General features: G+C 43.7%; 1 protein-coding gene across 5 annotated transcripts in view; it reads right to left on the reverse strand.

The window, feature by feature from the left end:
* Positions 1–7,590: 7,590 nt before the first annotated feature.
* NCOA2 (nuclear receptor coactivator 2) overlaps positions 7,591–25,676 on the reverse strand; it is a 329,643-nt gene continuing 311,557 nt past the window's right edge. For all 5 annotated transcript variants that reach the window (XM_040354387.1, XM_040354383.1, XM_040354388.1 and 2 more), the window contains 3 exons: positions 19,328–19,526; positions 15,595–15,684; positions 7,591–8,078 (listed from right to left, as the gene is read on the reverse strand). In XM_040354387.1, the coding sequence (XP_040210321.1) occupies positions 8,067–8,078; positions 15,595–15,684; positions 19,328–19,526 (301 nt within the window). In that variant the 3' untranslated portion in view covers positions 7,591–8,066. The remainder of the gene's footprint in view (positions 8,079–15,594; positions 15,685–19,327; positions 19,527–25,676) is intronic.

Here is a 25,676-nt window from a genome sequence, read left to right on the forward strand (position 1 = left end):
TATGCAATTAGCGGACCACCAGAACTACAAGTCCCATCATGCCTCTGGTGTCAGAGTCTAGCTATGCCTCATGGGACTTGTAGTTCTGCAACAGCTGGAGGTCTGCTAATTGCATAGCTCTGATATAGACGTTATGGCTTTTGTGGGGGTTCTTCCCACCCTCTGTTGCTATTGAGCTTTTTTTGTACTTGGCTGGTAAGTTGAGCTGGGAATTTTCCTTGTTTTTGTTGTCACCCTCCTTGCGGTTATGGCCAGTTATAGTTTGGGGCAGTTGCTGTTTGAACTTTGAGCCATATATAACCTGCCATGTGTTCCGCATATTTCAAAAAGACAAACACAAACTGCATAAAACCAAAAGGCATTAAAATTTATTAATTGATGCAATAACAATTCTTTATTTACATGAGCATTATTTGACATCAAATAAGCAAATAAGCATCAGCAAAGCAATATTAACTTGCATAAGTGTATTTAAAATCTTTCTAAATAGATCTACCTTTGCATAAACTGCTCGCACTATAGAAATACAGACATCAATGCAGGTGAGACAAGGAGCTTTTACCAGGAAACTCTATTATAGAGGTGGGGAATAAGTCAAGACCTGCAATACTGTACGCTTTCTCCTGAAGAACCATATTTTATATATTGCTTTATTTTATTTTTTTACCCTTGTATAATTTTATTCAATGTAAATGCACGCACTCACACACACTATTCTCTGTAGATGAGTTCAACTGTACAAATAAAATTCACAACCAATGGGAAAACAAGAGGGAGGGTTAAAATGATTCTGGATAGAGGTCCACACCGTCCAATGAAAGAATGGCGTGAGAGGGAGCCGCTTATCCAAAATGTACACAATACACTATACAAATATTATACAACAAACAGCTACGTAGGAATATACAAGACGTAAAAACAGATCTAAGGCATTATGCTAGTTTTATTAGCATTTTGAGGTTCTTGCACATAGCTTTAATTTTCACCTGTAGTAAGAAACCTAGAAGATTTTAGTCTCCAAAGGAACTGGGGAGAGAAGAGAAAACACACTGAAAACGACTACTTGACACTTTGTCAGCACCGATCAAGCATCACCAGAACAGCGACTGATTTGGAATTTAGCAATGTGATCGGAGTGCCCCGGTGCCGACAAGGCGCTCATTATAGCCAGTTATACGAAATCTTCTGCAGACATTGCCGTTTTTATTTTGGCAGCAATGTGTTATAAACGCTACAAAAATCTATTCACATAGTTAATGGCTTTAGATGAATTTTAAAACTGATTGTATCTTTGGGATCTGTAGAGTGGAGCTTGCCACTATTTCAACATGTCATGTCACACTCCTTAAATAAAATATGAACCCATGAGTATGATGGAAATGGGAAAAACCAGCAAGGGTACGGCTGTTACAGGGACTGAAAGGAGGGAAAGCAATGCCATGGGACAAGCCGGCCATCCTGAACGCAGGAATTGTTTTTAGCCAGTAATCACCAGATTGTTGTTGGTGTTTAACATCCAACTAAACCTTTTGGTTTAAATTGGCTTTATACATTCCAGGTGCAACAAAACAAAGTGTTAAAAGTCTCACTTTTTGTTCTAAAGCAGCCACAGCCTATACTGAAAAGCCTGTCTCCTGCCAGCAGCTTCAGAGTGGGATCCATGCTCTCTGTAGGGAAGAAGTGGTTTCCCTGCAGGAATCCTACATGCCACCAGCTGAGTCAGAGCTCTCCAATCAGCAGGGAGTATGTGCTTTGTTGACTGCAGGTATATCTCTGACTACGGCAGCCCATCGATGATTTGATTTGGTTTGTGGAAGGATTGCCTCCTGCAACACTATTGTGTTCTGCTGGCGGGGGTGGGTAAGGGGGTTTACAATCAACCTGCCCGTACATGGATCAAATCACAGCTAGTTCCTGCTGAACTTCAATTCATGTATGGCCAGCTTAAGTAGGTGTGCTGGACCTCTCCATGGCTTCCCCAGAGAGCATAGATCCCATTCCGCAGTTGCTGGCAGGAGACAGGCTTTTTTTTTTCTCAGGCTGTGGCTGTTATAAAAAGAAAACAAACTTTAAGACTTCAAACACCTTTAAGTATATTTTATACTGTGCTTCCTTTGTGTTAATCAGAAGTAGGGTTCAAGGGAAATGGAGAAAGCTATCGCTAGATAAGGTCAATAAGATCAAAGCAACCTCAAACATTTAACTCATTTCAAAACAAGCACACATCACACAAATTATAATGTGTATGAACAGCCTTTAAGTATAAATTGGATTCGAAGGCTGGGGAAAAGACCCGATAAAAAACATTTCTCTCCGATATGAACTGACCAATACAGATTTATTTACCCAACTGCCATGCTGTGTAGAAGACACTAAAGGCTGCTGCTCTTTGCCAACATTTCCCTGCCAATGGAGCCACAGTAAATAAGAAAAACACACCTGTCAGGTATGGGGTCATAGGTTTCCCCTTCCCAAAATCCGACACTCTGTGCCTGAGTGGCCAATTACCATGCACATTTGCTACTGACAAATGGGTCTAAAGTAGGCTGCTTTGCACTGTGCAAGCTTTAGGCCGGCCATACATGGTTTGAATCCCTACCGGGAGATTTTAACCGTTTTTGATCGTTCAACTTTGGTACAACAAGCCTGCCAGATTTGCTTCTGATTTTTGCAAGTGTCTGCCATAGCCACAAGTGTTAAAGCGGTAGTAAACCGCGGCTGTTAAAAAAAAAAAAACACACATCGCATCGCATACTAGCACATTATGAAATACTTATCTTGGAACAAAGCCTTCCAGCTGATTTCCATCACCACTGACAACTTCCCCCGGTCTTTCTTCTGGGTTTGCGCGCTCCGGCTATGTGGTTGGCCGAAGCCACAATGATGTCACTACCGCACATGTGCGCGGCAGTCCTCTGTCCCGGCACAAAGCTCTGAAGGTCCGGCAAGGTCTGCTAGACCTTCAGAGCACATGCGCTGTTGATGTAACTGGCTGCATCCAGGGTGAATGGCAACTACACAGCTTGGCAAGTAAAGTGAACCTCACAGCAGGCAAAGTAACATTCGCCCCCAGTAAGCATCCTATACTGCCCTTGTGTTTGGGAGTGGAAAGCGTCTCTCTGCCCGGAGAAGACAGGGATTATTGCTAGCGGTTACAACAGCTGCTAGCAATATTCGCATTTAAAACCTGGCAGGCCAACAGCCTGCCCATATGTGGTTAGAATCTTGGCTGGTTCCTGCAGAAAAGGATGAGATTCAAACAGTCTTTGGCTGGCTTTAGTCAGAGCTATAAGTCTGCAATCAACAAGGCACATACTTCCTGCTGATTGGAGAGCTCTGGCTCGGACTCAGCTGGTGGCATGTTGGATTCCTGCTGAACCAACTGAGATTTGAACCGTGTCCAAATCAACCCCTTGCCTTTACTGGATGGAAGATTTATTGGAACCACATTTCCTAAACGCCGGGCAAGATTTTGCTGCAGTCCACTGAGGAGCAGAATGTCAGTCCTATGATGGCCACAAAGAATACCAAGAACGGAGTTCAACATTTGCAAGGCAAGTGTGAAGAGAAGTTCCCCAGTTAAGCATGTCCATGTTATATGGAAGCGTACAAATAATTACTATGCTTCACTAGCAGGTTTTCGACATACAAACACTTCCTCAGGCTTCCATTAATGTATGCCGCCATTTTGTAATCAGAAGGAAAATTGTCTTGGCCCATGATTTAAAGTACCCTTAGGGATGTTCCCAACATCCAACAAAAGCTTTATTCATTTCAGCTAAGATCACAACATGGCAGGGCAATGCCCAGGTCTCAGGTCTGCTGTATTTACTGCAGCCAGGCATGTGGCTGTGGGGTTGATTTACAAAAACTGGGAAGTGCAAAATCTGGTGCAGCTCTGCATTATAGCCAATCCGCTTCCAACATAAGCTTGTTTAATTAAGCTTCGACAAAAAATAATTTAATCCGATTGGTTTCTATGCAGAGCTGCACCAGATTTTGCACTCCAGTTTTAGTAACCAGATGCTGTATGCCCAACTCTCATGGCTCTCATCAAGGAAGGGATACACCTTACAAGAACTGCTTAAAAAGAAGCCCTCATATAAAGCTGTTAAATAAATATTTCAGTAAAAAAAGAAATGAGAGCTGCCCTCCATTACTGAACAACATTTTAAAGTGCAAAATCCAGGGCTGTCATCTTCATCATTCTCTTACTTTTTAAGGTGGTTGTAAAGGTTTTTTTTTTTTTTTAAATAACAAACATGGGGTTTTGCACAGAGCAGCTGGCTTCTCCCCTTCATCGGGTGCCACCAGGGAAAGCAGCTTTCCCTGGGGGCACCTATGCGGGCTCACTCCCGAATCCCGCTGCGGTGTCCATTGACACAGACGGCGGAACTCGGCCATGCCCCCGAGTCACTGGATTTGATTGACAGCAGCGGGAACCAATTGCTCCCGCTGCTATCAAACCGTCCAATGAGGAGAGAGACAGTGCTGGAGCACATTGCTGGATTGGATAGGGCTTGGGTAAGAAAAAGCGAGGGTCTGGGGGCAGCAAAAAAAGGATAGAATGCATGAAGTTGAAAAACTTGAGACTTTATGATCACTAAGTCGGAGTAGGATGAAGCGTATACACGTCAGCCTTTCTGACACTTCCTTTGCTTGTTCTGGTTGATTGTAGAGAAGCACTGATAAGGTTGACAGCCCTGAGCAATGACAGCCCCTGTACTTTTAACCTGAGGTTCTTCCTTGTAAAGACCCATGAAGATGTATGCCTACAGCCCACTGGACAGAATTCCTCCCTAAGCTCGCTGTAAACCGGAGACTCCATACCCATCTCCCCCTCTGCACAGACAAGTAAAAATTGCAGCTGGCACAAAGTAAAAGAATATGTACATGTCCGCTCTCAGACGTCTGTTACATAAACCCTACAAGCTCAAATTGAGCTCGAAGATGGCACCGCTTAGACTTCATTTACATGTGCAGTTGGGCGGCAAAAATGCACGGTTGATCCACGTTTTTGCTGCCCTCCCACTTAAGCTGCAATAGGCAGAGGTGTTTACATGACGTGGTTGTGATGCTTCATGCCAAAGTTTACCTGACATCTATAGATCAGCAAGCCTGCCGAATGCTACTCATTCAAATGGGGAAGCACCGCAAATGCCCTGCAACCGTGTGCAATGCACCCTTTTGTGGTGCTTTTGTCGTAAAAATGGGGATAGACTTCCAATCCCCACATCCATATTACTATAGAAGAAAAAAAACTGTATGTGGTGGAAGAAACCACCCCTACCCAAAAAAAGGTCAAATTTTATCAGCTCAGCATAGGAGACTTTATATATAAGCTTTATTACTAAAAAAAATAAAATAATATAAATAACACATCTCAATATGAATCAGAATGCCCCTCAATTAATTCAAGGGATGCAAAAGTTCCAAGTATGCACCTACAAGTGACTGCAAATATATATTATGCCGATGCATCAATCGGCAGATATGAAGTATATGTATAGGTTTTTGCTTTTCTAGTCACCAAGGTCGAGGTCAACGCGTTTTGCCAAATATGGGTTCTTCAGGACCCAAATATATTGAGCGAGCAATCGTTACTTTTTTTGTGATAAAGCTTATATATTTTTATATATGTGTTGTTGTGTCTCCCCTGCTGAGCTGATAGTGTCCGACTTTTTTTGGGGTAGGGATGGTTTCTTCCATGTCATACTGTTTTCTTCTACGGGGTTAAAACAGGCGGCGAGGATGTGTCACATTGCTTGTTTACCACCTGTCAATAGCCTTTCTAGTGCGATCCAAACACAGATTAGGCTTAGAACTAAATGTCACTCTGTATGACTGGCTGGCTTGCTTACGTGAGTGCATAACCCTGCTCTCTGCACATGAGGCATACCTTGTCTGATATACATAATTTTATCTATACATTTTTCATGATGCTGGACAACATTTGAATTGTATAAACTAACAGGCCTAAAAAAGCAATGCAAATAGCACCAATAACTACAAAGTACAGTAACCAGCTTACTGTAGTAAGACCAGTGAAAGATGAACGGCGATTGGCTGCTAGATGCTACTGCACTTTGCATATTTGCCCCTTACTGAATAAACTCAACAACCTCCATTTGAATGGGAATGGGAGACCAACATTACAAAAGCCTTTGACATTTATCACCAGATTCATAAAAAGAAGTTTTGTTTTTTTGCAGAAGAGACGACCTTATTCTGATAAACCCCAAATCCTCTTCCCTTTTAGGATGTTAACATTACCAGTCTACAAACAAGAAGGGATTGATGAAAATCGATGACCAAAGAAGAGGGGCATTGTCCCTTAACAGCCTATAGAAAGTGGATCTCCCCAAATGTTTTATGACTATACCAGAAAGTGACTAGTTTCTCTGGAACAAAGCAGAATTTTCCAAACCCCAGTTTTGGTAGATGCATTATACGCCCCAGTAGAAGCAGCCCTGAAAAACAGCTGTCTGTAAAGCCAAAAGGAGCAGGGTACTTGTAAAAAGGACAACGTTCATTCCAATGCTCGAGAATTAAGAAACAATACAAAATTTCTTGGTGTGTTCAACACTGGCACACTGCAGAAAACACAGTTCTAAGCAGGGCACAGGGGATATCTATGTACAGAGTAAAGCCTACAAACTAGATCTATCAAAGGCATTGTGACAACTAATGACACTTAGCGGCCACAGTCAAGAAATTACCTATTTAATACTGAAGTACCTTTAAGTTAAATGGACAACGCTTTGTTTTTTTTTATGTTTTATACAAAACAAAAAGATTACAGATAAAACCTCTTTCAACTTAAATTATTGCTTGTTTACACAGAAGCCATTTTTAAATGTACCATAAAAAATCCACCCTGTCAAAGCAAAAATTAAACCTGAAGAGTTGGTAAAATTGGATTTAAATCAAGAATCTGTCCAAGTAAATAGTTCATAATAATAACAGAATTTCAAACATACGAAGGGAGAACTTGCTCTATTTTCAGACCTTTTCTGGGCCCCTCCATTGCTTCACACTATTACGCTTAGTAGGGGTGGCATTGTGGCCAGTGACTTTATGTGACCTGCTTATTCATTATTAAAACAAAAAAAATAAAAAATAAAATAAGGTGGACTAGCAATAAGTGAAAAATGATACACACCCAAAAATTTACATTTAAAAAGGCTCATATTCAGCTATAGGTAATAATAACACACTGCAAAGCCATTAAGGAGGCAGCAAAAGGCTGCTTCACAAATCAAACTCACATTATATATATATATATATATATATATATATATATATATATATATATATATATATATATATATATATATATATAATGTATTTGTTTAGTTAGAGAGCCTTAAACACTCTATGACTGACCAGGGGGTGGTTTAAATCTACTGCCTACTTAAAATGTATTCTATGTTTCACCCAATTCCATAAATCTGCGGCAAGTTAATCCACAGTGCCATTAATTGTGACACGCTGTGCTGTGATGCAATTTAGTATTAAGCTGACTTTCAGCCCTAAATTCATAACTTCCCACTCTATAAAAAAAAAATACATGGTTTTGAAAAACAAGAAAAAAAAAAAAAAAAAGCCTTCATGTGGTAGCAAAAGTATCTCTGGGGCTAATCGCCCAAGAAAAATGAGGTTAGAGACCAGTGTCAAAAACTTGAGAAAACAAAGTGAAATCGGGGAGGAGGGAAAAAAACAATAAAAAGAAAGCGCATAGTTTTCCTTAAATACATACAATTAAATACATTCATTTGAGAAAGTCCAAAGAAATTCGCCTGTCCATAATGACTCCACAGAAGGTATCTAAGTTGCACTAAGGTGAATGCAGTGAACAGACCGGCCGCCTGTCTATATTCTGGTTCCGCACTGCCTGTGGGAGGGGCTGCACGACGGACAACACAGTTTCAGCTTTTCAACCTAGAGGAGGTCACCTTGACAGGGGGCTGCTAAGCTGGCTTCTGGCACCAGTCTATAAAACACGACCACAGAGAGGTTCCAGCTGGCAAGTGGAAAACACAAAAACACCCTCAGCGTCTTCTGGGTCAGCAGTATTTCTGCAAAACAAAAAAAATATATATTTTAATAAATACAAAATATGCTAAATAATGTCAAACTTCCGCCACCAATAAATAAGGTTTTGCCTATAGTTCTACTTTAAAGTGTTCATACAAAGTCTCTCCTGTCCAGTCATATTCAGCGATCGAATACCAATAAGGCAACGTCAGACAGAAATGTACAAGAATGAAGGCTAGCCATTCAGCCGGTTCAGCATAGACCAGTGTGTGGCCTCCCCTTCTTGACAGAAGTAGTTGATTGACCGATGTTTCTACAACAGAAGTTGATCAATCAGCGGCTGCAGTCACTGATCAATGTATTCCGATGGGTGCTTCTGCCAGAATACAATGTCCCGTTTGTGTGGATGGAGTAGGCTAAAAAAAAAAAAAAGAAGATCGTATAGCTCTATGTGCTTGGAGAGTTTGGAAAACTTTGTCCAATCAGCTTTTCTCTCAAGATCATCTGCTTATATTACTGGTCTGCCAAACAGAGCTGTAAACATAAATTTATGAAGGCCGGTATAGCCCAATGCCGAGAAGGTTGCCTTTTAAACAGAAGGTGAACTGAAGCAATGTTTTATTATCCAGAATGAAAGTTTTAACTAAGCATGGGCTAATGCTGGTGCTGATAAATTATTAATTTCATTTTAGTCCTGGCACAGATGAGCATTATAAATTAAAGTAAAAACCTCATGAAGTAACTATGGGGGGTGGGAACCAAAGAATTAAACTGTCCCTTTAAAAAAAAAAAAAAAATTTGTCCTCATTAAATATTTAAATGAGGACAAATAAAAAGTTACGATTCTCATAAACCCCCTATGACTAGTAGCTTTAAGTACAATGTTACACAATCGATACTGTGGTGACATGTTTGAGTTGCAATTAGAAAAAAAAAAAATCAAATTGGCCCTGGGGCTGTTGTCAGTGATCTCTCCACTTCACTGAAGGCGGCTGCCGGGGAGATCATGTGACTGGAGCAGATCGCTCTCAGAATAGAAGTATACATATCTTTCTTTCAAAGGGTAGAATAGGGTCTAGAAAGGGGTGGGAGAAGGTTTATGTTTTTTTAGGAATAGGCTGCACTTTAACGTACATGTTTTTATTTTGGAGTTAGCGGTCATATGGAAAAATCTTAAAGAGAAAAAAAAAAACGCTGCCAGACCATACACCACCACCTCACCCTCTCCCCTAATTGCACCACTTCTCTGCCAAGATTGGGTTGGGCTGCACTGCATTTGCTGACATGGTTGTGCATGTGTGACTTGCAGCTTTAGCTACTGATCTCTGCAAACAGGTGCATTTTTTTTAGCAAAGGGAGAAGGTGAGGCAAATCTGCCAATCATTAAAAACGGAAGTTTGGCTTTTCTGTAACCATTTTCCTTCCAGTACAGCATATGAGATATAGGCACCTCCTCCAACAGGAAGAGGAAACAATTCACCAAATGCACTTTAAAAGGAAATCCCTCTGCTAAACGTAAAGCAACATAAATAAGGACTGTGCCAACATCTCATAGGAAAACAGGGCCTTGAAAAAGTGTTCATACCCATTGAAATTTTCCACATTTTGTGATGTTACAACCAAAAACGTAAACATATTTTATTGGGATTTTATGTGATAGACCAACACAATGTGGCAGGAAAGTCATAAATGGTTTTAATTTTTTTTAAACAAATAAATATGTGAAAATTGTGGCATGCATTTGTATTCAGCCCCCTTTACTCTGACCCCCCCCCCCCTCCCCCCACCTAAAGTCTAGTGCAGGGGTGTCAAACTCATTTTCATTGTGGGCCGCATCAGCATTATTATTGTCCTCAAAAGGGCCAGTTGTATCTGTAAGATTAGATGTCCAGCGCATCCCCTTCCCTTACATTAGGTGTCAAGAGCCCCCCCACCATCAGATGTTGAGTCCCCCGCTCTCCCTTACATCACAGTGCTCCCCCTTTCCTTATGCTGCTGCAGGAAAGAAGCTGGATGCATTGCTTGAAAGCAGAAAGTAGAGGTCTGGAGTAGGACCAGAGGAGAGTTGTAGCTCTCTTGCAGCTGCAGGATAGGTGCAAGGGCCACATAAAATGGCCTGGAGGGCCGGATTCGGCCCGCGGGCCTTGTGTTTGACACCTGTGGTCTAGTGGAACCAATTGCCTTCAGAAGTCACCTAATTAGTAAGTAGAATTCCACCTGTGTGTAATTCAATCTCAGTATAAATACAGGTTTTCTGTGAAGCCCTCAGAGGTTTGTTAGAAAACCTTAGTGAACAAACCGCATGATGAAGGCAAAAGGAACACACCAGACATGTCAGGAATAAAGTTGTGGAGACATTTAAAGCAGGGTTAGGTTATAAAAAATATCCCAAGCTTTGAACATCTCACGGAGCACTGTTCAATCTATCATCCAAAAATGGAAAGTATGGCACAAAGTATTGACTCAGGGGGTGAATAAAAATGCACCCCACACTTTTCAAATATTTGTAAAAAAAAAAATTTGAAGACCATTTATCATTTTTTTTGGAACATGACAAAATGTAGATAAGTTCAAGGGGTATAAATACTTTTTCAAGGCACTGTATCAAACAAAATCAATTTTATGTATCATGACACCAACCGCACTCCGGTTTTAATTAAATGTGCACAAAGCTGTTGGAGCCTCCAGAAATGGTGGCAGTCTGGGTGATGTGAACAAAGAGATAGGAAGCTGTCAACAGAACAAGTCCTACAGAAGAGCACACATCAGGGGAGAAAATTGGTGCCCAGATGATTCGTACCGAGTGCGGGACGGATGGCTGGAGAGACATACATCATCTGCATTACGGGCTTTCCTGAACACACCATAGCCGATACACCCCATTGCGGCTTGAACCTTCCATAATAGATGGTCCACCTATTGTGGTAAGGGTACAGCCTAACTTCAGTCTGAGTGATGTCACATGGTGGAGGATTTGTTTGGATTGTTCATATACAAGCACTTGATTCACTACTTCAGACCGCTTTTTGCTTTAGAATTACATTTTTATCAATTCATTGTGGTGGTGTATAGAGCCAAAAAGATTAGAATTGTCTCGATGTCCCAATATTTATGGACCTGACTGTATGTAGCAGAATACACATTGGCCTAAATTGATATGTATTATAGCAGAAAGTAAGGTGTTTTTTTTTCCGCTCTTCTTTTGTTTATAGCGCAAAAAATAAAAAAAACAGAGGTGATCAAATACCACCAAAAGAAAGTTCCATTTGTGGAAAAAAAGGACATTGATTTTATTTGGGCACAGCTTCGCACACCTGCGCAAGTGTCAGTTTAAGTAACTCAGTGCCGTGTCTCAAAAAAATGCCATTTACGGGGGTAAATCCTTCTGGGGCTTAAGCGGTTACAAGTACACAGCCAGGCCACACACCAACAAAGCTCTCATGTGAGTCCCCACTATAAAGTGCCCTACACAGTGCATTGCACCCAGACTGGAAACCTCCACTGCTGGTCACCGTCAAGCCGCTGTGCGGATTCCAGACATGGCCTCCACCATGGAGGGCAATCTAGCAGAGAACCCATATCAGCTGCTTCCAGGGGAGCCAGGTAGGTAAAGAGGTGGGAGGAAAAAAAGGAAAGCCAGAGAAACTGAGGCCACTCTCACCTAGGTTCCAAGTGACCTACCTCCCCTGGATGGAGGACAAACAAAAACTGCAATCTTGCAGTGTGGATGCAGGACAAAATTAGGGGATCATTTCTTAGTTTCCTAGAGTTGGGCTTTAACTTTAATGTACTGTTATATGCAAAACCAGTATAAGTTTCCTATAAAAAGGAGTGTCCTATGCTCCATGACTAAAGAGGATTCCAAGAGTTAATCTCTAATAAGGACTCAAGTGCGCGCCTGTAAAATGGACTCCTTCAATAATACGTGTGTTGTATGTGATGCTGCAAAACTATATACAGAATGTTAAGTGCTATGAGCTGAAGATTAAAGTTTGTGTGAAGTCATCTCGGCACCATCATTCTTACCATAGACAGGCACATAACTGCAACACTTTTAATTATTCATGGAACTATTGCAGTAAGTAGAATGCAATTAAATGAGGAGAAAGAAAAGCAAAGCCAATTTTCTAGTTAATGTTATATGTAAACAAGCAGAAGAGACATGAATCAAACATTCATTGTCACCAGGAGAAACCTACATTACCAACCCTCAGTAAAACTGTCCCTGAAAGTTACCCAATAAACAGGATTTATTGAGAGCAAATAAACAGCTGCTTTCATAATGGAACCCGACGGCCAGCATAGGAAAACACTTTTCAAGGCTTTCACAGATCACTGCAACACAAACAACACAAGGCAGAGCATTAAGGCTGGGTTCACTGCATGTGATTCGGATAGGAATCACACCACATTTCTATTCAAGTCACATGCCATGTCTGTGCAGTGCGATTTGAGCAATTCATTTGTATGACTCAAGTCACGCAACATCCGCATAAAAAAAGGTGCGCTGGATTCGGATCGCATAGGTGTTGTGTCAATCGCCCTCCGGAACTGTTTTTGGGGTGTCCTTAACATGGAAATCCGCTGCGGTTCACATGAATGGCGTGCAATATCAATGTGGTGCGGTAATTGCTCATGATTTGCTGCATTTTCAGCACCACATATATGTGAACCAAGCCTAAAGGATAATTCCACTTTTGTGTGTGGGGGTAATCGGGAGATGACCAAAAATGTCCCGATGGCAAACAGCGATTGGGAGCTTTTCATTAGCCACCGGCAACTGTGCAGGAAGCACACAAGTCGCACACTCTTGGCACAGCTGTTTTTGCGATATAGCATGCAAATATATGACTGCTCGGCATCAAGGCCAGTGCGCTGAGAGGCCGCATATTTGTGTGCGGCCGGTGCCAAGAGGTTAACAGTAGCAGTGGTCATCTGTGACCTATTTTATGATGAATCATGTCAAAAAGTTATTTTCTGTTTAACCACTTAAAGGACCCCTTCACGCCGATATACGTCGGCAGAATGGCACGACTGGGCACAATCATGTACCTGTACATGTCTCTTTAAAGGGGTTGTAAAGGAAATGTTATTTCTTCTCTGTTCTGTTCACTTCCTGCTTGTCTGATTGTTACTGACCACCGTGAAGGGAGGCTTTACTGCGGTGGTCAGTAACGTGCTCACCTCCTCCTGGGAACTACATCTGTGCGGCAGGACGCTCTCTACGTGTTATAGACTTCAAGGAGGTGCGAATTACTGGGTGTGCCACAATGCATACTGGGAAATGTAGTTCTTACATGAACGAGCGCCGCAAACCAGGAAGTGAATGAGAGAACAGAAACTAGAATGCCGGAGGTGATATAGATGAAGGAATTTAATCGTTTTTTAACAGAATCATTACACTATGTCTACCTTGCAGACATTAATTTTAGTCAAATTTATTTTTTCCTTTACAACTCCTTTAAGCTCAGCTGTGGGGTCACGAGCGTGCCGGCGGCTGCAAGCTCGCGACACGGTCCGAAGCTCTGTGACCGGATCGCCGACGGTGTTCCCGCGATCGGTCACCGGAGCTGAAGAACAGGGAGAGGTGTGTGTAAACACACCGTCCCCGTTCTTCATTGTGGCAGAGGCAGTGATCGTCTGTTCCCTGATATAGGGAAAGACGATCACTGACGTCACACGTCCAGCCCCATCCCCCTACAGTTAGAAACACAGATGAGGTCACACTTAACCCCTACAGTGCCCCCTAGTGGTTAACTCCTAAACTGCAATTGTCATTTTCACAGTAAACAGTGCATTTTTATAGCACTTTTTGCTGTGAAAATTACAATGGTCCCAAAAATGTGTCAAAATTGTCCGATGTGTCCGCTATAATGTCGCAGTCACGAAAAAAAAAAAAACGCTGATCGCCGCCATTAGTAGTAAAAAAAAAAAATTATTAATAAAAATGCAATAAAACTATCCCCTATTTTGTAAACACTATCAATTTTGCGCAAACCAATCGATAAACGCTTATTGGGATTTTTTTTTTTTACCAAAAATAGGTAGAAGAATACGTATCAACCTAAAGTGAGGAAAAAAAAAATGTTTTTATATATTTTTGGCATTTTTTCAAAATTTATTTTTGTTTATAGCGCAAAAAATATAAAACCGCAGAGGTGATCAAATACCACCAAAAGAAAGCTCTATTTGTGGGAAAAAAAGGACGCCAATTTTGTTTGGGAGCCACGTCGCACGACCGCGCAATTATCAGTTAAAACGACACAGTGCCGAATCGCAAAAAGGGGCAAGGTCCTTAACCTGCATAATAGTCCGGGTCTTAAGTGGTTAATAAATAACAAAAGTTGCTCCAACCCAAAGTGCACTGCCGAGCCCGACCAGCACCAAGGGATCCTGCATTGGAGCCTGGGATAAACCACTCATCTTGAGTGATCTAAACATCTTCTTATAGAAATTAGAATTGTATTGCTGTCTGTCATCATTGTGGAGGTCTCACGTCAGTGTCTGTCAGACAGAGCGTGAAAAAATGATTTGCAAAGTACTGTAAGGGGAGATTTCAACCTTGCACTCCTGCACAGTGACAGCTGTAATGCTGGGATATTTCCGGTGGTGGTAAGATGAGTGAAACAGAACTGTGAGGCCCCGTACACACGTCCGAGGAACTCGACGTGCCAAACACATCGAGTTCCTCGTCAAGTTCAGTGTTGAAGCCGCCGAGGATCTCGGCGGGCCGACTTTCCTCATTGAACAACGAGGAAATAGAGAACATGTTCTCTATTCGGCCCGACGAGTTCCTCGTCGGCTTCCTCGCTGAAAAGTGTACACACAACCGAGTTTCTCGACAGAATCCAGCTCCGACCGAGTTTCTGGCTGAATTCTGCCGAGAAACTCGGTCATGTGTACGGGGCCTGAGACACAAAGCGAAATGGAGGGGTGAGTCTACTTGACATAGAACAATAGAATAATTAGGATAGCAGGTCTGCAAGACAAGGAGAAATGAGACGAATGTATAGGAAAGTGGACCTGAAGGTGCAAGTGATTGGAGTAAGATGATGATTAACTAGGAACTCCACATGAATCGCACAGGAACACGCTGCAGTCACAGGCAGTTCTGTACAGTAAGATTCCAGCCTATTCATTTTTAACAGCCTAAATTCCCACTGCACCAAAGGTAGCGCATGCACTGCAATGAGATCGGATAGTACTTTTGTACCATGCAATCTGGTGCACTGTGTTTGGGGGTGTCGTGAACTCTGCACTGACACGCGCTGCAGATCGCAAAGGCAGTGAGATTTAAACGCGGTGCTGAAAACTGGCACAAAACGTGAGTTTCCAACACCGCATTCTCGTGTGAACTGCGCCTTGGAATTGGATGTGGAAGTCCTATGTGTGAGAGGGGTTGCTGAAAGCAAATAGAAATAGTGGTAGGTGACAAGCAGAGGTGCCTATAGCAATCCAGTATGACAGTTGGATTTGTCCAGCAAAAACCCCAGTAGGTGGTCTGTATATAATCGAGATGCAGGAACAGTAGTACACTGGAAAGACAATGGTCCTTACCCGTGATGCATCTCCTTCCTGTTTAATCATATCCATCCCAGGTAGTTGGTTTGGAAATAGACTGCCTCCTCGCAGAGTCTGGTCGTTAACCTGGAAAGCCAAAGAAAAGTTTTACTGCACCTGTAGTAATAAACTCATGCGCTGCTAAATATATGAATAAATAAATAAATGTGAACGTGCCAATAATAGAACTGCTGCAACCACCCACCAAGTGTACTCAATCACTCCATCAATAGAGTGATTGAGTTTACTACTCCAAAGTAGCAGGGCTAGTAAAAAAAAAACACTAGTGGCACAGATACTAGCCTGATTTCCTCTGAGGTTCACTGCCTGCCCAACTGACACTACAGAGGAAGAGGAAGTCAGGGGAAGTCAATGCGCTCCGACCTTTACAGTCCTGGCAGCTGGAAAAGCCATTTTCCCTTCATAAAAAGGTACACAGACATAGCTGAAGTCTGACCACATGTAAGCTGCCTACAGCAGGCCTGCTTTGTTTTTACAAATTGAACACACATTTATCTTTGCACAAATGTAAAGGTGTATTTAAAGGAGTTGTAAAAGGAAAAAAAAAAATTGGCCTAAAATGAATGTCTGCAAGGTAGACAGACAGAATAGTGTAATGACTCTGTTAAAAAAAACGAGTAAATACCAATTAAATTTCTTTATCTATATCACCTCAGGCGTTCTAGTTTCTGTTCTCTCATTCACTTCCTGGTTTGCATCGCCCGTTCATGTAAGAACTACATTTCCCAGTATGCATTGCGGCACGCCCAGTAATTCACACCTCCTTGAAGTCTCTAACACGTAGAGAGCGTCCTGCCACATAGATGTAGTTCCCAGGAGGGGGCGAGCACGTTACTGACCACCGCAGTAAAGCCTCCCTTCACGGTGGTGAGTAACAATCAGACAAGCAGGAAGTGAACAGAACAGAGAATAAATAGAGCAACTTCTGAGCACAAACGAACAATGAGGAAGTGAAAAGAGGAATGTCTGCAGGTAAAGGATGCTTATTATGAAAAAAAAATTCCTTTACAACCCCTTAAAAGGGTCACTAAAGGAATTTTTTTCTTTAGCTAAATAGCTTCCTTTACCTTACTGCAGTCCTGGTTTCATGTCCTGATTGTTCGTTTTTGCTTTGATGTTGCTGTAAATCCTCTCTGTTCTGGACACTTCCTGGTTGTCTGTTTCCTGATCACCACAGTACTGGGAGATTTCTCACGGTGGTCACTAATCAAGAAGGTGTGATTACTGTGTGTAAAACGAAACAGGATTGGTGCTGAGGAGTTTTAGACAAAGTATCACTGCTCTCTATTGGCTCTCTGTACATCAGAGAACCAGCAAACAACAGCAAAAACTAAACTAAACTGTAGGTACATTATATGATTGGTTTTTATCTCTTTTTAATCATTTTTAAAATGAATCAGTTAACTATTATGTCTCTATACCCTGTAAACAGTCATTTCAGCAAAAAAAATGTTTTCCTTTAGTGACCCTTTAAGAATACAACACAAATGGATAAGACGATGAGTGGACACCAGACATCTAAAGCAACCAATCAAAATACAGCTTTTTCCAGAATGTCTACAGTAAAATGATGGATTGATTGATTTACTAAATATTGGATGACTGAAATCAGCACAGCTTTACCTTATTTGCTAAAGGGAAAATTAAAGTGGAAGCTCAGTCAAAATCAAACGAAGGCTAAACCCCCAATCTAAGCCCATTCTATCTAACCCTGTAAAGAACAGGGTGTATACTTACCTATTCTGAAACCACTCCGGTCTGGTCCCATGAACATCTGTCAGCGGTGGCTTCAATGTAGAGAAGGAACAGCAGATAGCGGATATCCCATTGTAAGCCTAAGAGAGTGACGCCATCGCCTGGGCATTTGCAGCCGTGGTTGGAAGCTGCCCCTGGAGAGATCTGGTGACCGGACAGAGCCTCTTGCAAGAAAAATAGCTTTTCTGCATGTCAGCAATTTTCTTCGGATTGTACACTGAGCCTTGCACTTGCAGGTCAGGGTGCAATCTCAGCATGACATGGGCGCCTGGATTCCCATGTGAATGCGCAGTAGTCAAGTCATTCTGGGCTAGCCAAACATGCAGGAATATCCACATAAGATGGATGGACAGTAAAGGAGCGACAGAGAAGATTGCATGCATTACATCACTCTAGAGCAGGGATATGCAATTAGCAGACCTCCAGCTGTCGCAAAACTACAAGTCCCATCATGCCTCTGGCTCTGGGTGTCATGCTTGTGACTGTCAGAGTCTTGCTATGCCTCATGGGACTTGTAGTTCTGCAAACAGCTGGAGGTCCGCTAATTGCATATCCCTGCTCTAGAAGTTATTTTGACCAGTATGTGTGACATAATCTGCCAAATCACATCCACCATGCCTATACTTTAGTTCCCCTTTAAGTGCATTTCCGCTTTTGCAGCCAACTGGAAGAACACTTACCTGAAATGTGTTACATGTCCCCAGTCACATAGCATAACCTAAATATTGCTGGTTACCTTTTCATCAGACCAAATAAATATCGGACGGCATTGGCCGGTTCAACAGAAACCAGCCGACATTCGGGCCGTGTGTACGGCAGTCAATCCATCAGAAGTCGGCTTCTGTCGAAGGGGCATGATCGAAAAAAGTCTGCCGATTGGCACCTGATCAGCGCTCTCAGCCAATGGCCAAGAGCGCTGACTGGTTGGTTCTGGTGGGAAGGCTGCCACCCTGTCGGAACGCAATAGCTCAGTAGGGGAGATCGCTGTACTAATATTTGATTGTTAGTACATCGGCTCCTCCTGAGTGCTATTTTTTTTTTTCATTCAACCCGCTGGGTTGAAAAAATAAATAAATAATACTAGTGTGTACCTGGCTTTACTGTAGTGGCTCCGCGTTAGCGGTAAATCGCCTCTAGTTTTAGCAGAGATTTGCCGTTGTTTTAGTGGCGCCCGTGATGCAGCAAAGCCCATCCATTTTAATGGGCAGGGTGTTTTGGGAGCACCAAAGATGCTGCTTGCAGGACTTCTCAGGATATCCCGCATGCGCACTGCCTTAGTGTGAAAGCACTCAGGCTTTCACACTGGGGAGACATGAGCGTCGCCTTTCAGGCGCTATTTTTAGCGCTAAAACGCTTGAAAAGCCCCTTAGTGTGAATCGGGTCCTAAAATCCTTATGTTCTCTCCCTGCTTTGTAATTTTTTGGAGGGGCTGTGGAGTAATGTTTAACATAATTAACCCCATCTGTATTGTGGTCCCTGTTCTTCATTATCCACTGTAAACTAGATTTGAACATAGTCTGTCCTAAAAAGGGTTAAAAAGTTAGAAACTGCCCTTCTGCATTGTATGTAAATTGGGGTATCGTTTACAAAGACTGTCCACAAATTCATAGAATCAGCCATGACACTTTATCCTTAGAAAAAAATAAAAAGTAAGAAAAAATATATTTTATGTTATTTTTAGGTATGCTGTGTGAATGAGAACACAAACATATAGAGGGGCTTTCTCAAACTTGCCTGAAAAAGTAGACCTATCTTTTAGGGGAGGAATTCCGATTTTTAAAGAGTATGCTTAATGGGTGTTTTTAGAACAATCATAGAGCCCGTCATCTTACAGAGAAAAGGAAAGCCTTTCATCTTGTTATGTTGTTTCCATTACACTACTGTGTCCATACCAACATTAGAGCACGCTAAAAATATATATTCGATACAACATGGGAAAGGTGTAGGGGTTCACCTGCTCTGGACCCATAGAGGACAGTCCTGATGTAGGCACGGAGGTCACTGAGGTCATGTTGATCTGCCCAGTCATCTGGTTCATGGTGTTCATATTACTCGTATTGGGTGCCATAGACACATTGATGTTCATGTTGTTGTTGAACATGCCAGTGCCAGCTTGCTGCGCAAAGTGTGGAGGTGATTGCTGTGAAAACATGCTGGAAAAACAAGATGGTTTTGTTAGATCAAGCATTTGAATAAAGAGATTTTTAATACAGCTTACCTGTAAAATCTTTTTCTTGGAGTACATCACGGGACACAGAGCGGCATTCATTACTATATGGGTTATATGGAGTACCTTCAGGTGTAGACACTGGCAATCTCAAACAGGAAATGCCCCTCCCTAAATAACCCCCTCCCATAGGAGGAGTACCTCAGTTTTGTAGCAAGCAGTATGCCTCCCAAAATGGTCCTCAAAAAAGAGGGGTGGGAGCTCTGTGTCCCGTGATGTACTCCAAGAAAAAGATTTTACAGGTAAGCTGTATTAAAAATCTCTTTTTCTTTATCGTACATCACGGGACACAGAGCTGCATTCATTACTATATGGGATGTCCCAAAGCAATGCTTACAATGAGGGGAGGGAGAACATCTCCAAGACAAAAGGATTTAATTTAGAGATATACTCAAATCATAATAAATCCAACTTAGTTGAGAAAAATAAAAATTTTAAATTTAACTCGAACAAGAGGAGCCCCCGGAATCCGAGGGTCTCAAACTGCAGCCTGCAGCACTGCCTGCCCGAAGGCAGTATCAGTATTCCTTCTTACGTCCAACTTGTAGAATTTTGTAAACGTGTGGACAGAAGACCAGGTTGCCGCCTTGCAAACTTGAGCCATAGAGATCTGGTGGTGTGCTGCCCAGGAGGCGCCCATGGCTCTAGTAGAATGAGCCTTTAATGATACTGGAGGAGGCAACCCTTTCAAGCCGTAGGCCTGAGTGATTAATTGCTTAATCCACCTAGAAATGGTGGACTTTGCAGCTGCCTGCCCCTTCTTGGGCCCATCCGGTAGAATGAACAGCACATCTGTCTTCCGGATCTTCTTTGTAGCTTTAAGATAGGCCTTCATGGCCCTGACAATATCCAAGGTATGCAGCAACCCTTCCTTTCTGGAAGTAGGTTTAGGGAAGAAGGATGGTAATACCAAATCCTGGTTCAAATGAAAACTGGATATGACCTTCGGAAGGAAGGAAGGATGAGGGCGGAGAACGACCCTGTCCTTATGAAAAACAAGATATGGTTCCTTACAGGATAAGGCTGCCAGCTCCGAAACTCTTCTTGCGGAAACTATGGCAACCAAAAATACTAACTTCCTTGTCAGTAGAACCAAAGGAATATCAGCCAACGGCTCAAACGGTTGTTTCTGTAAACTTGACAGAACAAGATTTAAATCCCACGGACAAAGCGGGGATTTAACTGGAGGTCTAATACGTAAGACCCCTTGAAGGAAGGTCTTAACCAGCGAGTGGGTGGCCAGCGGCCGCTGAAACCACACTGACAGAGCAGAAATCTGTCCTTTGATTGTGCTTAATGCCAATCCTTTATCCACTCCTAGCTGGAGAAAACTTAATACTCTATCGATGGTAAATTTGCGAGAAAGCCATCGCTTGGACTCACACCAGCCTACATAGGCCTTCCAGACCCTGTAATAAATCACCCTAGAGACCGGTTTCCTGGCTCTGATTAGGGTAGAGATTACTTTCTGAGACAGACCTCTACCCCTGAGAATCAGGGATTCAGCTTCCAGGCCGTCAAATTTAGATGCCGTAAGGCAGGGTGGAGGATCGGACCTTGCGATAGCAGGTCTGGCCGTAGAGGAAGAGTCCAAGGGTCTCCCACTACCATCCTTAAGATTAGTGAGTACCATGCCCTTCTGGGCCATGCTGGAGCTACCAGGATGACTGGTATGTGCTCCACCCGGATCCTGCGCAGCAGGCGGGGGTAGTAACTGGAGCGGGGGAAACGCATAAAGAAGTTTGAACTGATGCCAAGGGCAAACCAACGCATCGGTTCCGCAGGCCATCGGATCCCTTGAGCGGGACATGAACCTGTCTAGTTTCTTGTTGAGTCTCGATGCCATGATATCCACGTCCGGCACTCCCCATCTTTGGCAGAGTGCTTGAAAGACTAGTGGATGCAGAGACCATTCCCCCGGCCATAGAGTCTGGCGGCTTAAGAAGTCCGCCTGAAAGTTGTCCACTCCTGGAATGAATATTGCCGATATGCAGGGCACATGAGCCTCTGCCCATAGAAGAATCAAGCTCACCTCTCTCTGAGCGGCTTGACTCCTGGTTCCCCCTTGGTGATTTATGTGTGCCACGGCCGTGGCATTGTCTGATTGAATTCTCACCGGGAACCCCTGCAATTTTGACGTCCAAGCCCTGAGGGCTAGTCGAGCAGCTCTGAGCTCCAAGATGTTGATGGGCAACTGCTTCTCTGGCTTTGCCCAAGTACCTTGGCGAGTGCAACCATCCAAAATTGCTCCCCAGCCCGTCAGGCTGGCGTCTGTGGTCACTATCTTCCAAGCCACTGGGCTGAAAGACCTCCCCTTCAGTAGATTCTGAGGGTCTAACCACCAACACAGACTTTGTCGGACTCTTGATGAGAGCGGCAACGGGATATCCAAGGCCTGTGGCCTTCTGCTCCATGCTGACAGGATGGCTGCCTGTAGGATGCGAGTGTGGCTCTGGGCGTATGGTACCGCCTCGAATGTGGCCACCATCTTGCCTAGTAACCTCATACATAGGCGAATAGTCGGTTCTTTCTTGCTTAGAACCAGTAGGATTAATTCCTTGATGGCTTTTACCTTCCTCAGAGGTAGGAACACTCCTTGTTGTTCTGTGTCTAATCTCATGCCGAGATATTCCAACTGCTTTGTGGGCTGGAAAGCTGACTTTTCTCGATTTAGGACCCAGCCGAACCTCTCGAGGTATTGGACCGTGAGGGCCACTGCTCGCTCCAAGCCGGGAGACGAGTGATCTATGACTAGGAGGTCGTCCAGGTATGCTAGGATCGTGACCCCTTGGATCCTTAGTTTGGCTAGGATTGGAGCTAGGACCTTCGTGAACACCCGGGGGGCCGTAGCCAACCCGAAGGGAAGCGCCACGAATTGGAAGTGACGCGAAGCCACCATGAAGCGTAGATATCTTTGATGTGGCTGATAAATTGGAACATGAAGGTAGGCATCCTTTATGTCTATGGACGCCATGAAGTCGTCCTTCTGGAGTGTGGCAGCTGCTGACCGCACGGATTCCATCCGAAATGAGCGGATCTTTAGATATGCATTTACCATCTTTAGGTCCAAAATTGGCCTGACATCTCCATTGGATTTTGGGATGATGAATAGGTTGGAGTAGAAACCCAGCCCCTGTTCCAGGACTGGTACCTCTACTATTACTTCCTGGGAAAGTAGATGATCTAATGCCGATCTTAATGCGGCTCCCTTTTCCGGATCGTTTGGAATCCTCGACTTCTGGAAATGAGGAGGAGGAAACCTTAGGAAATCTAATTTGTAGCCTGTGGCCACGGAAGACCGTACCCACTCGTCGGGAATGCTGGCTTCCCAAATCTCTGAAAAGAGTCGCAGCCTTCCCCCCACCTTCGTGGGTGGGGGCGCCCCTTCATAAGGTTGGCTTGGGGGCTGGTTTTGCTGGTTTGCGAAACCACTGCCTTTTGCCTCTAACAGCCTGTCCTTGTGATCTGCTGTTGAAGCCGAAGTTTGCTTTTGCAGGAGGCCGTCGATACTGCTTGGCATTAGAGGGCCCCTGCCCAGGGGAATACTGTCGTTTAAACGCAGGTCCCTGAACCTTCTTCTTAGTTGGCAAGAGAGTACTCTTGCCGTTTGAAATGGTCTGAATGTATTTATCTAGGTCTTCTCCGAAGAGTCGTCCTCCATGGAAGGGGAACCCTACCAGGAGCTTCTTGCATGGGGGCTCAGCCTCCCAGCTTTTTAACCATAAGAGTCTTCTCATATGGATAAGGGATAACGATAAACGTGACGCTTGCTGGATAGAATCCTTGATTGCGTCTACCGTAAAACATATGGCCTTAGGGACATCCGAAAATTTTTCTGCCTGCTGGGCCGGAATAAGTTTAAGCATCTGCTTAAATTGATCCGATAATGCTTGAGCGACCCCAATCGCAGCCACAGCTGGCTGTACTACTGCCCCTGCAGTAGTGAAGGAGTTCTTAAGTAGTGCTTCCAAGCACTTATCAACTGGATCCTTGAACACCTGTATGTTTTCTACAGGGCATGTTAACGATCTGTTAACACATGAGATGGCTGCGTCCACTGCAGGAGTAGCCCATCTTTTGGAAAAATTTTCTTCCATAGGATATAGGACAGAGAACCTTTTAGGTGGTAAGAAGATCTTATCTGGCTTGTTCCAATCTTGGAACAAAATTCCCTCTAATAGAGGATGGATCGGAAACACAGCATTGCTTTGAGGCGCCCTCAGTGAGCCCAAAGCTGAAACCGTCGATACCTGGAGATCTGGTACTGGCAAGTTGAATGTCCTATGGACCAAGTCCGACAATCCTTGAATCCACCAGCTCTCCCTCAGGGAGACTGCCCCAGACTCCTCTGTATCCGGGTCTTCGATCCCTGAACCTACTTGGTCCGTGTCCAAGAGGTCGTCCAATTCCCCTGAGGAAAGGACCTCCTCTTCTGAGGGTCCGCGCTCGGGCGACGGAGATCTATTCCGCTTACTGCCCCGCATAGCTGCGGATATCATTTTTCCCATGCTTTTCTGCATCTCTTTTAAAGAGGTGAGTAATACCTCCTCCGTGACCATCTTAGGGTTGGACTGACCCACGTCAGCTCCAGCCCCAGATCCCGATGGCCCCAAGGCTCCCTGTAGGGAAAACAGCGGCATACCATGGTACAATACCGAGGTACACCTGCTACCTATTGGTATTTGGAACTATAAAAGTTAATTGTCCAAACACCTGTTTGGGGGATAAAAAAATGCTTCCTCTCCCCTAGATGACTTTTTTTTTTTTTTTTTTTTTTTTTCGTTTTTGTTTCAAATCCAGGAAAGAAAAAACATTCTGTCCCCCTGAGTAGTATTGCAAAGAAAAACTATGAGATGGAAAAGAAACAGCCTATTTCTAGGCTTGACAAAACAGTCCTCTGAAGACTGCAATATCCTTTCTGGCCACTGTGTGTCCTCGGCGCCCCGTGCTGCCGCTCTGGTCTTTCTCCTCAGTTCCAAAGTATTGATGGAACAAACAAGGAAGGGCCGCCCCTTCCTTTAAGCCACTGACCCGCCCTTCCCCCCAGCAACCTCAAACAGGAAATGCCCCTCCCGACAGGGGGAGGGGGGGGGGGATTTTGGGAGGAAGGGACCTCTCTGTTCCAGCAAACTGCAGCCTGCAGCCTGGAACCATGAGGAGGTCAGCGTTTTGCCTGCTTGCAGGCTCTGAGGAGGAAGACTGAATGGAGCATCGCCTGGAGGCCTGCAGGTAAGCAAAGCTCTCTGACACACACATATATTTTTATATAACACAGGCCCCACTCAATGCTTTTCCAACACTACAAGGGAGGTCACATCTTATGGGGAATAATACATAGAGAGCCATCCTATCTTTATGATATGTGACTAGTTTGCCAGATGCAGTGCATAACTTTAGGCATGTCCCCTGTGACCCCCCAGAAAAAAACCTGCTAAGAACCAAGTTCCGCAAGTTTTCCCCTCACTTACCTGCTCCATGCCGCAGGACTTTGCCAAGCAAGAGGCCCAATCTTCCCCCATCTCCGTGGGGATGTCTAGACCTTCAGGCCCTGGGTTCCTATGAAGGATCCACTGTCCTGGGCCCATATAGCACCCTGGCAACAGAAAACTTTAGGTACCCAAAGGTTTCTAAGTTCTGGGCCCAGGGTCCAGCTCTCTAAAAAGAAAAGCATTATGGGCTATACCCCAAGGGTTTGGGGTCCGGTTACTGACCACTTTAGCGCTGAGGCTTTTTTGGACAGAACCGGTAGCTCACCTAATCCCAAGGATGCGGAGGCAAGCTAAACCATGACTAACACCTAAGACACTGGCGTAAAAACTGAGGTACTCCTCCTATGGGAGGGGGTTATTTAGGGAGGGGCATTTCCTGTTTGAGATTGCCAGTGTCTACACCTGAAGGTACTCCATATAACCCATATAGTAATGAATGCCGCTCTGTGTCCCGTGATGTACGATAAAGAAAACCCATTAAAATAGTTATTATAATCCTGAACTGATCACCTGGTTAATATAGAAGTTCAGACCCCATACATATGTATGTGTCACAAAGGCAGCAACCGTTACCAAGGCTCATGGGG

The sequence above is a fragment of the Rana temporaria genome, chromosome 5, assembly GCF_905171775.1.
Source record: "Rana temporaria chromosome 5, aRanTem1.1, whole genome shotgun sequence".
In the NCBI taxonomy this organism is placed as follows: Eukaryota; Metazoa; Chordata; class Amphibia; order Anura; family Ranidae; genus Rana; species Rana temporaria.